Raw genomic sequence first — 15,634 nt, 5'->3', positions numbered from 1 at the left:
TTACACTTGACCAGTGTTAAATTATGCAAAGCTGAATTGATAATGCTAAATACGTGTTCATATATGAAAACTTCATGTCGTTTTGCACAAAACCCCTAAAGCGAGGACAACAGAAACTGTCAATAGCCCATCCAGTGCAAGTCATCCTGAGATGCATAATCGCGTCCGCCTTGATTGGATGATCGTGTGGGCTTTCATTCACTTTTCCTCAGCACTTTCGCATGTCTCTGATCTCTGATTGAATCTCCACCAGCCAATGATGTAGAGTTTGTCCAGACGTCTATGGCAAGCCGTATTCACATTTAATCCTTAAAATTTTTTTAATCTATTTTCATGCTAAGTACTTACTACATTGTGTGTGTGTGTGTGTGTGTGTGTGTGTGTGTGTGTGTGTGTGTGTGTGTGTGTGTGTGTGTGTGTGTGTGTGTGTGTGTGTGTGTGTGTGTGTGTGTATAAGTTACCTGGTTGCCTTAAAATTTTGAGTTCATTGAAATTAAGAATTTGAGTTAATACAATGAACATTTTTAAGAATCAACAACCTGTATTGAAATATTATTAAAAGATTTTGTAAGCATATTGGGTAATTGTGTGTTTTATTTGTGATGACTCAGCGAAACAGGCCAAATGATTTATCATTTTTTTAGTCGTTCAGATACAATAATATTTTGAGTTTATATTTATCAAACCAATTTCCTTCATTGTATCAACCCAAATTTTTAAGTTCAATAAACTTTAGGGTAAATTTTTAAGTTAAATTTCAGGCAACCAGGCTACACACTTTTTTAAGTTAAACCAATAATATTGTTTACAGTGTAGTGCCTATTCTTTAGATAGTAGCTTTTTGAAAAAGGCTAGTACTTATTCATTAGACACTAGTTTACACATTTTTTAGATACTAATACTCATTCATTATTTACTACTTATTTCGATAGTGACTATTAACTATTCTTTTGTTACTAGTAATACATTTTAAAGTTTTGCCAATGACTTCTATGGGGATCTGTCACTCAGATATCAACTATTCAGTTCTGATCAGTATGTATTCCAATGGTGACTATAGTACATATTAATTAGATAGTAGTTATTAGATACTAGTACTCATTCATTTTTTAATTGTAACCATAGTAACATTTCTTATCTTACTAGTTGCAACTGCTTTTTTACTCATCTTATGTTATGAATATATTACTAGTAACATTAGGAATAAATACTAGCATCTAATAAATAGGTATCAACTGAATAAGTACTAGTGTCTATCTAATAAGTACTAGTCGTTGATTGATAAGTAGGCCTAATAGTGTCTATTTTTCTAATAATACGTAGTTAATTAATAAGTAGCTACTGGTGTCTATTGAATAAGTACCAGTGTCTAAAAAAATAAGAACTAGTGTCTAATGAATAACTACTGGCGATGTTGTGTTTTGGTAATTTAATGGTAATAATATTACAGGCATGCAACGTAGTTACGTAGTCATAAAATTACCAAAATATTACGTGTAGAGTATGTATCTGGAACGTTGTTGGTAATATTGTGAAGTTCAGAGATCGTACTGACAACGCTGTGAGAAGGTAATTTTATGGTAAGGAAATTACAGGCATGCGACGTTGAGACTACGTTGTCAGTTGGTAAGTCATGAAATTACCAAAAAGTATGAATAAATTACGTAATTGTTACGTCGTGTGTTAGCTGGGTATTATCTTTTAAAAATGTACTAGTATCTAAAGAAAAGATCTATTTAAAAAAAAAAAAAGTAGCCTACTAGTAGCATGAAAACAGACACTAGTTCGTTTTAAGGATTAAATGTGATTTGGGCTTGCCATATTCGTCGCCGCCGTTCGCCCCGCCTTTGCCCATGACGTCACGAACCGTTTATATACCGTCGGTCTCCGGTCTGCGGGTATGTTTGATTCACAGGACTACCGTTAGAGAACTTGGCCAGACTTTGGGACTTAACATACGGAGGTTATTTTCTAGGGCAAAGGATCTATATTGATGAATGGATCCTGCTTGTTTCACCACAGCGCAACGTCTTTGCTGTGAAGCGATGAATCCGGATTTGTTCAAACCGTCTCAAGCGGTCCAACCGGCCGCCAAACCGAACCGGAGTAAAGCAGAGCACGTTAAGACGGAGGTCGCGCCGGTGGTGGTGGACGCAAAGACGGGCAGGTCGTACTGTAAAGGAAAGCTTTTGGGAAAGGTAACACTCTTTTAGGTGTACGTTTGAATGAATCATGGCATTTGTTTCCTGATGTGCGGCTCAAACGTGGATCGAATCGGGGCTTGCGCGATGGCAAGCCGGCTTCACAATCACTAATTCGGTTTACGAATTCTTGATGTAAAAATTACGCTTTTACAAGTTAAAATATGAATTCTTGATATCAATAATTACACTTTTACAAGTAAAAAAATGAATTCTTTCAACTAGCACATTGAGATTTTGTTTAATATAAAGTTCATAATAAATAAAATGTATTTATTATTATCAACTTGTGGAATGTCTCCATAGTCTGCCATTCAAATAAAAAAATAGCATTTCTGATGTTAAGAATTTAATTTGTGATATCAACAATGGCATTTTTACTAGTTAAATACTACTTCTTGATATCAACAATTGCATTTCAACTAATGACATTTCTCCATAGTCTGCCATTCAAATTAAAAATGAGCATTTCTGATATTAATATAACTTCTGATATCTAGAACTGCTTTCTTTCTAGTAGCAATCACATTCATGTTATCAAAAATGAGATTTGTTTTGCTAGTAGCAATTCAATTGTTATCAATAATTAATATTTTAACCAGTAAAAATTGAATTGTTGATCTCAAGAAGTGAATTTGAATGCCAGCCTATGGTGACATTTCACTAGTGAAAATGTATTTACAGATATCAAGTATTTACTTGTTAATATCAAGAATTTGTGGATAACGGTGAGGTTTGGCTTGCCATAGTGCTGTGAGATATGCATGGGTGCACCAGACCGCAGTCCGCCCTGTCTGCGTTTCCAGAACCCATAGTGTTGTCGTCACTATGATTGTATGCAAAGACAATCTTTGGGATTTTTGTGATAGACTAGATGTGTAACACGATTGATCAGGAAAAGGGGAATGACTGAGCCATGGCATCTGTGGAAATGATGCTGCGTTGCTCATGATCACTGGAACCAATGAGCACGGTTTCCTTCCGCTGGTTTAATCAGATGAATGATTAGGAGTCTCCTCATCAGTCCCGGTTCATAAAGTGCCGCATCATTGTGCGATGCTGTAAGGAAGGAGGGGTCGGTCGAGTGGGAAAAGAATGCGTCATTCCTTTGTACATGTGTTTGGACCAGGGTCAGAAATGACTAGAGATTGGGACAAAAATGACCTGAGATATGTGGAGGAGAAGCCCTTTTTGCATGTTAGATAATTGTAAACGATAACGCAGATTTTTGATGAACCTTTTTGCCTTCCTACATTATTGGTCTCCTGATAAATGGAAAAGCAGCTTCTGCACTTGTTGACCTTGATAGGAGAGAGGTGTGTGTAACCTAAACCAGCTCGTTTTACATTTATCTAGCAAAGAATGTTGCTTTTTTTGGTAACAGCCATAATTCTGTTCTGATTAAAGCATTTGCACAATGGATGACCGTTTATATGTGGTGCCAAGGGTAAAGATGGCCATTAAAGACACTTGTTCAAATTAGGTTTTATTACATTAAAATGCAAACTGAAAAACACGTAGGGAAAAGTTGCCAAATGTCTATGCTATACCACAATGGGAAATGGTTAAAAGTTGTTTTTCTATAAAATTATGATTTTCTTTTTTATTTAAATGCACGTTTCTTTTAGAAATTGATATATTTATATACTCAGGACTCTTGGAAACCACAAATAAATAGATTCCTATGATTTGAATCCCTATAATTTGGCTAACTCATCCTTACTCTCATCACTCATCGCCCTTTCTGTAAAATATCACTTCATCTTCTGAAAAGAAGAAATTAATTACCCAAGATCTTATTAAAAAAATCCACCTTAAATTAATAACTGGAGACCACAATGGAGAACACATGACTGCAGTTCCACTTAATGCAAAAAAAATGCTGGGTTAAAAACAACCCAAGTTGGGTTGAAACTGGACAAACCCAGCAATTGGGTTGTTTTAGCCCAACAGTTGGGTTAAATGTTTTACCCAACCTGCTGGGTGGTTTAATTTAACCCAACTAATGTTTAGAAGTTACTGTTTGGCTGGCTTGATATTAAGTATGTTGGGAATTAACATATGTTTAACAAATGAACATTATTAATAAGATAAATGAATAATAATTAAACAATAAACATTTATTAAATTGCTTATTAATATATGTATACCCTCTATAATTGTCTGACGTTTAATTTCCAACATATTTTGGGTTCATTTTAAGCCAGCCATACAGTAACTTTTAAACAATAGTTGGGATAAATAAAACTTCCTGCAGGTTGGGTCAAACATTTAACCCAACCTGCTAGGCTAAAATAACCCAATCGCTGGGTTTGTCCATTTTCAACCCAACTTGGGTTGTTTTTAACCCAGCATTTTTAGCGTACACATCGTCGCCATATAGAAACATTGATATTTTCTCAATTTACAGGAAAACTATGTTCGACAAAGTTGATTTGTGATTTAAAATATGTAATGTACTTATCAAAGATGCTGCAATAAATCCCTCTTGAGATGAGATGAGTTTATTAGAGCAACGTCTGGACGGTGGGAAAGAGACGTTCAAATGTCATGTGACTTAAAAACGGCACATCATTGGCTACACTATCATTAAGACCTGTTCTTTTAATTCCCAAAGTGAAATGTATTTATTTTATTTTCTCTGAATATCCAGGAGGTTGGTAGAAATGTATTTTAAATTAAATTAAAATCAGTTCCAGGTTGAAAATACCAAATTAAACTCCATATATAAGATGGCTGACATCAGTCATGTGGAAAATATGAATCAAACACGCTGGTTATCTCCAAAAGATGTTGTCTCGGTTGTTTTTCCAACAGTCGTTGAGTTTTGAGACCAAACACTGAAGATAATCATCATGTGGAGGTTGAGCTCGCGTGTATATGATGGCTTTGCTTTGTGTTTTTAGGGTGGATTTGCACGATGTTATGAGATGACGGATCTTGCCAACAACAAGATGTATGCAGTAAAAGTCATTCCTCAAAGCAGAGTCTCGAAGCCACACCAGAGAGAGAAGGTAAAGATACCGTGTGTGTGTGTGTGTGTGTGTGTGTGTGTGTGTGTGTGTGTGTGTGTGTGTGTGTGTGTGTGTGTGTGTGTGTGTGTGTGTGTGTGTGTGTGTGTGTGTGTGTGTGTGTGTGTGTGTGTGTGTGTGTGTGTGTGTGTGTGTGTGTGTGTGTGTGTGTGTGTGTGTGTGTGTGTGTGTGTGTGTGTGTGTGTGTGTGTGTGTGTGTGTGTGTGTGTGTGTGTGTGTGTGTGTGTGTGTGTGTGTGTGTGTGTGTGTGTGTGTGTGTGTGTGTGTGTGTGTGTGCGCGCGCATTTTTTGCAGTGCATCTCTAGCTTCCTCTCTAATGTTTACTCGTTTCTGTCCCACAGATCACTAATGAAATCGAGCTCCACAAAAGCCTCCAACACAAGCACGTGGTGAAGTTCTCCCATCATTTTGAGGACCAAGACAACATTTACATCTTCCTTGAGCTCTGCAGCAGAAAGGTGCGTTGCTTTACCAAGAACGAACCTCTAATGGTCACATTTGGCTGTGCTTCTAATCCCATGCTCTGTGTTTTCAGTCTCTGGCACACATTTGGAAAGCCAGACATACGTTGACGGATCCAGAAGTACGTTACTACCTCAGACAGATCATATCTGCGCTCAAATACCTCCATAATAAAGGCATCCTCCACAGAGACCTCAAACTAGGTATTGTGTTTGACCGCTTGAATCCTACTCTTTAAAAATGCTCTTCTTACTCAGTATTTTTGTCTTGTTTCTAGTACAAACATCTAAAAAGTCTTAAAACAAGAAGTATTTACTAGACAAGCAAAAGTAGTTGTCTTGTTTTAGGAAAAAATAAATCTAAATTAAGAGATTTTGCTTAAAATAAGATGAATAATCTGCCAATGGGGTGAGAAAAATATTCTTAATTCAACCAGAAAACAAGATTATTTTACTTCCTGCCTAATTTAAGCAAAAACTCTCTTAATTTGAGTAAATTTTTCCCAAAACAAGACAATAGTTTTAACTTGTCTAGTAAATGTTTCTTAATGTAAGAATTTTTAGATATTTACCCTAGAAACAACAAAAATACTAAGTAAGAAATGCATTTTTTTTGTAGTGTGTCATGACGCCCATGAAGCTCATTTTAACAATACTTTAATTTATTTTGGCAGGTAACTTTTTTGTGAATGAAAACATGGATTTGAGATTAGGAGATTTCGGGCTGGCAGCAAAGCTGGAGACCGTCGAGCAGAGGAAGAAGTGAGTTTGCTTGCCTTTATCCTCAATAACTTTTGTAGAAATGCAGATGATTGACGTAAAATGCTCTTTTTTTTGTAGGACCATCTGTGGCACTCCGAACTATCTGGCCCCAGAGGTCTTAAACCGACAGGGACACGGCACTGAGTCGGACGTTTGGTCGCTAGGTTGTGTGATGTAAGTCTACTCTACACTATTTTGTTGCTTAGCGTTTTCCTATCTTAGGGTTTTCCTATCTTTTATTGCAGCGGGTTTGTGATCTTAAATAAAACGCTTACAAAAAATACAAATTTGTATTTGTTTACTTGCATGTCACATGACTATTAACTGTGATCAGAGATCCTTGAACATCTGAATATGTTCTTAAAGCGTGCATGCAAAGTTAATCCAATCCATAAAGTTTTGCGAATTTTATATTTGAGCGTAGACATGATCAGACTGTTCACACGAGATGCCGAATCGCTCATTCCAGACTAACTCGTTTTTATTGAACGATTATGTTCAACTAATATGTAATTTGTCAAACCCCTTAGTCTATAAAACAGATTCTCTTGGAATATATTTTTCACTGAGCAACATTTAAGTTCTTTAATGGATGTTTGTAAAACTGCTTCACCAGAAATAGCCTTAAGGATTTTTACTAATAATTTGAAATAAATACATGCATGCACGCATAAGTAAATAAATACATGCATGCATAAATGCATGCATGCATGCATGCATGCACGCATAAATAAATACATGCATGCATGCATGCACGCATAAATAAATACATACATGCATGCATGCACTCATAAATAAATACATACATGCATGCATGCACGCATGAATAAATAAATGCACGCATGCACGCATGAATAAATAAATGCATGCATGCACGCATGAATAAATAAATGCATGCATGCACGCATGAATGAATACATGTTTTAGGTCTGTCCAAAAAGATTGGAATTCTCTGTAGTGACTTTATTTCTATAGTGGAAAATCCCTGCTTGATTTATGTTGCATCAGATGTGACAGTACTAATGACAAGCTCTTTTCTTGTCTATTTAGGTACACACTCCTATGTGGGAATCCACCCTTTGAAACCTTAGACTTGAAAGAAACCTACAAGTGTATTAAGGAAGTGCGCTACAGCCTTCCTCCATCCCTCGCTCCAGCGGCCCAGAAGCTGATCTCTGCAGTCCTCCAGAAGAACCCCTGTGACCGCCTTACACTGGACCAGATCCTGGCCCACGAGTACTTCACAAAGGTTGGTCATCCTTAATCGGTGTCCAAATGCAGTGAAACTTTTAGCTGAATTATGAAGAGCCGCTTGGTTTGTTGTTTAACCAGTCGTCTAATCCTCAGGGCTTCACTCCAGAGAAACTCCCTCCCAGCAGCTGTGTGATGGTGCCGGAGCTCAATCCTCCCAGCCCTGCCAAGAAGTTCTTCACCAAGATGGCTAAAAGCTTCTTTGGCAAGAAGAAATCTAAAGGTATGTACCCATTCAAACCACTCTTTCTATTTGAGATGTTTGGAACAATGTTATTTCAATGTTATTTTCTATATAGCATTCATTTATTTGTATTTCATTAAAAGTAATCTAGTTACCAAGCCACCTTTCTAATTGAGGTGTAAGTGTGTCATCAAATACTTTAATTTCCGCTTTATCAGTAATTAAAACATCAGTTTTAGGGTTCACACTTGTAGTTTAGTTTGTTTGGTGCATTTGGTCTAGCATTTTGGAAACATGTAGTGTTTGGACCAAATATTGATGAGGCACTTTACCTCCTCGTTGCTTCACTTTTGCCCTCTACTCGTTTTGGATACACCGATCTTTCCGCGTCATCAGATCAGCTGACTTGTAGCGTCGCGTTTTGTGACGCACTAACAGAGCAATCGTTTTAATCCAACCAGACATGACAAGTGTGAGCTAAGTTAACACTACTGTTATTGACCCACGCCTATCATTGCAGCGGTTGAGAAGACCCCTTGTGAGGAGAAAGATGACATTTCCAAACTGGTTTCGGGCATGGTGAAGCACTCCATCGGTCGGCAGATGAGCTACAAGACAATGGGAGTCAATGAGGTAATGCATTTACAGTTATATATGCATTGGTGTGTATTAATAGTGTGTGTGACTCATGATGGTCGCTGCGTCACTGTGCATGCAGTATAGAAAAAATAGGCTCTGGGGACGTGTTTTGAAAAGGCGGGGATGAATAATGCAGTGCAGTTGTCCAGCTATTGTGCTGAATGTCTTATAATACCTCGCACATGAATCGCATGACAAACAGACGATTGTCCACTGTGAAGGGTTAGATCAGCCAAAAGTGTACATTGTGTGATTAATTCCTCCTGTGGTTGGCCAGCCGTCAGCCCTCCGCTCATCTTCACACACAGATGAAGATATTAGTGTTGAAATCCGATGGCTCAGAAAGGCCTTCATTGACACCAATGTCATTTCCTCTCTCAAGACCCATAAAGGCACTAAAGACGTCGTTACAAAGCCCATCTCACTACAGCGGCTCTACAATCATTGATGAAGACGCCAGAATAGCCCTAAACAACTAAATAACGACTTATATAGTGATGGCCGATTTCAGAACAACGCTTCGAACCGTTATGAGTCAGTGAATCGATTCACTGACTCATAACGGTTTGAAGCTTTGTCTTGAATCGGATTTCAACACTAACATCTTCATCTGTGTGTGTAGATGAACGGAGGTCTGACGGCTGGCCAACCACAGGAGGAATTAATCACACAATGTACACTTTTGGCTGATCTAACGCTATAACCGAGGATAAAGGAAGCCCTTATGATTGTGGTTTTCCTCTTTGGTATATTTAGGCCACTTCTCCCACGGTTCAGCTGGCGAGTTCTGGTCCTCTGGATACTCCGGCTGAGGAGGAGTCCCGGAAGTCTGCATCGCGCTCCTTTAAAGGCACCGTGGCCAGCAGCACTGATGGTAAGCTCAGTCCCAGCTTTGGGTCTATTTCAGACTCGACCCCTCGGGTTTTCAGAGCCAGCTTTCCAAAAGAAGTTTGTCCAAAAACATCCTGGCCTAATTCAATTTTTAGTAGCAATGTGTCATTTTTACACTTGTCTAGTTACCTAAAGTTCAGTATTTAAAAAAATTTAGCAAAATAGTTTTCAACATTCAATCAATCATCTTTATTTCTATCGCTCTTCTCCAGTGCCGATTGTGTCAGAGCAGCTTCAGTGTTAAACAGGACAATACTGCAGCAGAATTAGATTTGGCTGTACAGTCGTTCTGGAGTAAACAGTGATGTTATCAGCTTATTTTAATTTATCATAGAGAGACAATGATGGCAGATCAATATTATAGTTTATTATATTAAATATGACCAAATGAATTAATTTTATTTGTATATTTAGTTGAATAACTTGGATCATAATTTTAGTGCCCCCATTGATAATGAATGCATCGAGTTAGCATATTAAAGGTTGGCATGACATTTTAATCTTATGAGGGTTTTCAACATTATTATGAGTTCTCCGTGCCTGAATATTGTCACCAAGCGGCTAGAAATGTTGATTGGCGTAAAGAGAGTTCTGGCTGTCTTTGTCTGCCTTTGAGAAAATGCCTCACTAAGTCACGCCCCCTCACTAAGCCACGCCCCCTCCGCCACATAATCTCATTTCAAATTCAAATATGTCAGCCAATCACAACAGTGGGTGTTTTCACTGGAGACTCGCAGCAGACACGCCCCTTTAGCAGAGCATTCCAGCCAGAGGGCTAATATCAGTATAGAAAAAAAGCCTTTTATTTCTAAATTATGAAATAAAATTTGATGTAAAAACCATACTAACTATAAAAGTACACCTCAGGAAACATTATGAAATAATAAAATAAAAAAATCCATGCAATATGACCTGTGAAAGGATTTCTGAAGGATTGTCACACAGTAACAATGCTGAATTTAGTTTTGCCATAAGATTGCATTTCTGGCCATTAATAATTGATTTCTTCTTCCCATTTCCCCTCAGCTTGTGATGATATCCCGACCCCTGCGGCTGTAGCCGAATCGGCCATGAAGGTTCTGAACGGATGCTTGTCTTCCATGCCAACAGGTTTGTTCACACCGAGGTGTTCACACTGCTAAAAATGCTCTTCTTCCTCAGTATTTTTGTCTTGTTTCTAGTCCAAACATCTAAAAATTCTTAAAACAAGAAGTATTTACTAGACAAGCAAAAGTAATTGTCTTGTTTTGGAAAAAATAACTCAAAATGAAGAGAGTTTTTGCTTAAAATAAGATAAATAATCTGCCAATGGGGTGAGAAAAATAATCTTAAAACAACATTATTTTTCTCACCCCATCGGCAGATTATTTAGCTTATTTTAAGCAAAAACTCTTCATTTTGAGTTATTTTTCCCCAAAACAAGATGTCATTTTTTACTTGTCTAGTAAAGTTTCCTAATGTAATCATTTTTAGATATTTAGACTAGAAGCAAGACAAAAATAGGAAGTAAGAAAAGCATTTTTTGGCCGTTTAAGGTTTACTCTAAAGCCATTGATCATGTGCTCAAATATTGTGCTTCCCTCTTCCAGCTTCACGAAACCCGCCCTGCCTTTCTAAAACCAAGCCTTTTATCTGGGTAACCAAGTGGGTCGACTACTCCAACAAATACGGCTTTGGTTACCAGCTGTCCAATCATAATGTTGGTGTCCTCTTCAATGAAGGAACTCATCTGAGCCTGTCTGACCAGAGGAGGTTCGTCCGCCTGCTTTCTGTCCTCTAATTCGCCTCCGCTTTGAGCTCTGATTGACCCGCAGAGTGCTTTACCCTTTATAAAGTCCCCACAATGCTTTATTTGTGAAATGCTAACTGTCCTTTATTCCTGTTTTTCCGCAGGACTGTACATTACTGTCTGACAAACAACAAGCACTTTAGCTTTCCGGCGGACGCTTTACCAGAAAAGCTGCAGAATCAGAAACACATCGTGGATCTGATGGCCAATTATATGGAGCAAAATCTGATGGAGGCGAGTCCCCAAACTGGCCATAATTTAAACACTTAAAGTGGAACATCAAAGATAACATTTAAAAATGATCATATTAAATAGCTTTTCTAAAATAATTTAAACTTAAGTTTGGCACTAACCTTTTAAATTGTATTATAATATTTTAAAATAGTATTTAAATAATTAAATATAAATATTTACATAACCATAATTTATAAATAAATTGTAAAATACAACTCTTTCTAAATATGTAGATGTATACATTTATTTTATAATATTATATTTATAATATTACATGATTATTATTTTTTTGGTCCTCAAATCTAATAAATGTAATATTTATACAAGCATGTTTAAGTTTATAAAATACAACTAGTTCTAAAAAAATGTATAGTATTTATATTAGTATAATTTGTATACCTTTTTTTTTGCTTCAAATCGATAATTTAAACATTTAAAGTGGAAGATAATCCAAGATAACATATTTTGCATGATAATGTTATTTGAAGTTTGTTTTGTAAAATAAATTAAACAGCTCTAACCTTTTACAGATTGTATTTTATATATATATATATATATATATATATATATATATATATATATATATATATATATATATATATATATATATATATATATATATATATATATATATATATATATATATATATATATATATATATATATATATATTTAAATATTTCTATAACCATATTTTTTAAATGATATTTGAAATGGCTTTTTCTAAAATAAATTAAACTGATGTTTGGCACTAGTCTTTTAAATTGTATTATATAAAAATATTTTAGATTAATATTTAAATGATTAATATTCAATAACCAATCTGAATAAAATTAAACTACTTTGTAAGTTTAGATGGTTGTGTAGTTTTTTCATTTGTCCTAAAGTTGTGTTGTGTTGTGTGTTGTAGGGTGGAGATGTGCAGTGTGAGAAGCAGCCGTCTGCGAGCTCGTCTCCATTACTGCTGCAGTGGATTAAAACAGATCATGCCTTACTCATGCTCTTCGACAACCGGACCCTACAGGTGCGTCTCACCTGGAACCACAGATTCATGTTTGGCCGATGCCGTTTACACCGCAAAAAATGCTCTTCTTCCTCAGTATTTTTGTCTAGTTTCTAGTCCAAATATCTAAAAACTGTTAAAACAAGAAGTATTTACTAGACAAGCGAAAGTAATTGTCTTGTTTTGGGAAAAATAACTCAATGAAGAGAGTTTTAGCTTAAAATAAGATAAATAATCTGCCAATGGGGTGAGAAAAATAATCTTAATTCAAACAGAAAACAAGATTACTTTACTTGCCCCACTGATTTTTTTGCTTATTTTAAGTAAAAACTTAGTTTTAAGTGTTTTCCCCCCAAAGCAAGACAATAATTCGTGCTTGTCTAGTAAATGTTTCTTAATGTAAGAATTTTTAGGTATTTGGACTAGAAACAAGACAAAAATACTAAGTAGGAAAAGCATTTTTTGCAGTGTAGGCCTATCACAATAATCGCTTTATCGCACAATATGTGTACATGACCTCAATATTTTTTTGTGATGCAATATATCGGCCATTAAGTTTACATGATAATGAATGTCACCAACATTTCACTGGGTTGTGCGGCCATTCTGTATGTTTTCCGTGACTGAGGCGAAAGCGGTTCTCATTTCCTTCACACACAGAGCGTTTATCCACAGGTGAAAAGACTCATTCGAGGCGTTATGGTGTATAATTGACAGTCTGGAAGAATAAACCCAAATGGACTCGTTCCGATGCACGATAAACGTCACCGCAGAATGACGAGTCTTAAAGGAATGCTCCACTTTTTGAAAATAGGCTCATTTTCCAAGTTCCTTAGCATTAAACAGTCGCGGATACAGCCGATGTCTGTATCTGGCGTTAGCACTTTTAGCATAGCTTAGCATAGATCATTGAATCAGATTAGACCGTTAGCATCAGGCTCAAACATTACCAAAGACTTTGTGCAAAGATAATATTTGTCCTATTTAAAACTTGACTATTCTGTAGTTACATCGTGTACTAAGACTAACGGAAAAAGAAAAGTAGATTTTTAGAGCGATTATAGAGAGGATCTATTCTCTCAATCCTGCGTAATAATCAGGGAACTTTGCGGCCGTACCATGAGTGCAGCGGCGCAGTGATATTACGCAGAAAATAATATCTGGTTATATCGGTCTAAAAAAAAAAACACGCAACTTTTCATTTTCCGTTGGTCTTGGTACACGATGTAACTACAGAAGAGTCAAGTTTTAAATAGGAAAATATTGACAGTCTCTGGTAATTTTTTGGAGTGCGACGCTAACGGTCTAATCCGATTCAATGATGTATGCTAAGCTCTGCTAAAAGCTCCAGATACAGAGATCGGCTGAATGGATTCAAAAACGTTGATGTTTAACCCTGAGGGTCTTGGAAAATGAGCCATTTTTTAAAAAAAAGTGGAGTGTTCCTTTTAAAGCCCTTTCACGAGGATAAAATGGTTATTTTCTAGTTATTCCGTTTTTATTTTTTTTTAAAAGGATAATATATTTTTTTACCCTTAATTTTGATGATCTAAAGAATTAAAAGGTTGTCATTTGAAAGTGTGTAGGTCTACTTACTTGTTATATTAGGATTATATATTCAGTGGCATAAAATGATAATATCGTTTATCGCAATTATTTCTGGGACGATTCTCGCAACACAAAAAGTAGTTTTGTTGACAGGCCTAATGCCGTTTCGTAACGTCTCCCTCTGCTCTTTTCCCAGGTTAACTTTTACACAGACCACACAAAGATCATCCTGTGCAAGGCCTCAGACTCGTCGTATCTCCTGACCTACATCAGTAAGGAGCGCGTTTCCTGCTCCTATCCTCTGAGCGTGCTTTCCGAATGGGGCTGTTCATCGGAGCTCAAAAATCGGCTTCATTATGTGGTCCAGCTTCTCCAGCACTACACCAACGCTTAATGACCCGATGCTCTGCTTCAGTTTGCTGCTTACGCTTCCATTTGGGAAGCAAAGGACTATGATGAAGAGAAATCAGGAGAAGTTGCCACGAAGATCTCCTGTCTTTGGTCATTGCCTCTTTGAACTATGGTGCACTATTTTTTTGTTTCGTTTTCTTTTTTTATTCTTGCGACTGAGCCTACACCGACAGTATCACACTACCAGCTTCATTCACAGTGTGCACAACCAACATTTGAGCCTGTTCTTTTTATTATTTCAATTTTTAGCTGGACTGAAGTGCAGATGACTTTTTTTTTTTATTTTAAAAGAAGACTTTTATTTCACTAAATAGTACACAAATAAGAAGAGCTACGCACACCAAATGGTTATTCTTTTAAAGAGATGGTTTTAAAGATGGCTGAGGTGGAACCGTAATTCATGGAGGAGCAGTTCGGAGTGACTAAAGTGCCTTTCTGATGGATTCCTCTGTGCAATAATAGCCCTGAATCTCAAGCTTAAGTCACAAAGGGAATGAGACGGGCTTTATATTGAGTCTTCATATTCAGTTTTCCAAGCAAATTAGGCAGGAGTGGGGGAAGAAACACTACAAAATGCACACCTGATATAAGCTTTTTGCTCTTAAAAGTTATTATATCCTTAATGTCTGTACTTGAGAGGGGAAAAGACTGTATTCAGTGTGCCTCCAGCTTTGTTTACCATCATAAGTAATCATAATGTCCTCAAAACTGTGACCATGGCTGTAAGTGATGTGTTTAGAATACCAACATTGTGAAAGCCATTACCCTCTCAGACAAATCCTAACTAGTATTATTAATTAATTGTGGCACGTGTTCTATTTATTTTTTTATTTATAGTTTTTTATTTATTGATGTAACATAATTGTACGGTGTCAACACTGGGAAATGTTCAGTATGATCACTTTTTATGTATTGGGAGAGTGGGGGGATTAAAGTTTATTGAAAATATAACTGTGTTCAGTGTCTCTCATGATTTAGTTGAAAAACAATGTTTAGATTAGATTCAACTTTATTGTCATTACACAAGTACAGGTACAAGGCAACGAAATGCAGTTTATATCTATACTATATTGGCAAAGTATTGTGCCGCTCCTCCGGATCTCCGAGTTCAGGTGTTCAGTCTCTTCATGGCCACAGGTGTATAACTCCAGCTCTCGGCCTGCAGACGCTTCTACACACATTAGTGAAAGAATGGGTCGCTCTCAGGAGCTCAGTGAACTCAAGCGTG

The 15,634-nt window shown here is 36.7% G+C and overlaps 1 protein-coding gene across 1 annotated transcript; it reads left to right on the top strand.

Moving 5' to 3' along the window:
• The first annotated feature begins 1,887 nt into the window (after positions 1-1,887).
• plk3 (polo-like kinase 3 (Drosophila)) lies at positions 1,888-15,357 on the top strand. The gene is made up of 15 exons (XM_067453464.1): positions 1,888-2,198; positions 5,108-5,215; positions 5,575-5,691; positions 5,769-5,898; positions 6,369-6,456; positions 6,535-6,630; positions 7,507-7,705; positions 7,804-7,930; positions 8,412-8,524; positions 9,287-9,404; positions 10,448-10,531; positions 11,011-11,173; positions 11,315-11,444; positions 12,355-12,468; positions 14,192-15,357. The coding sequence occupies exons 1-15, from the start codon at positions 1,998-2,000 to the stop codon at positions 14,387-14,389; spliced, it is 1,986 nt and encodes a 661-aa protein (XP_067309565.1). The 5' UTR covers positions 1,888-1,997; the 3' UTR covers positions 14,390-15,357.
• Positions 15,358-15,634: the final 277 nt, after the last annotated feature.

The sequence above is a fragment of the Pseudorasbora parva genome, chromosome 9, assembly GCF_024679245.1.
Source record: "Pseudorasbora parva isolate DD20220531a chromosome 9, ASM2467924v1, whole genome shotgun sequence".
In the NCBI taxonomy this organism is placed as follows: domain Eukaryota; kingdom Metazoa; phylum Chordata; class Actinopteri; order Cypriniformes; family Gobionidae; genus Pseudorasbora; species Pseudorasbora parva.
Note: the sequence above shows the minus strand (reverse complement) of the source record. Positions and strands in the feature narration are given on the sequence as shown.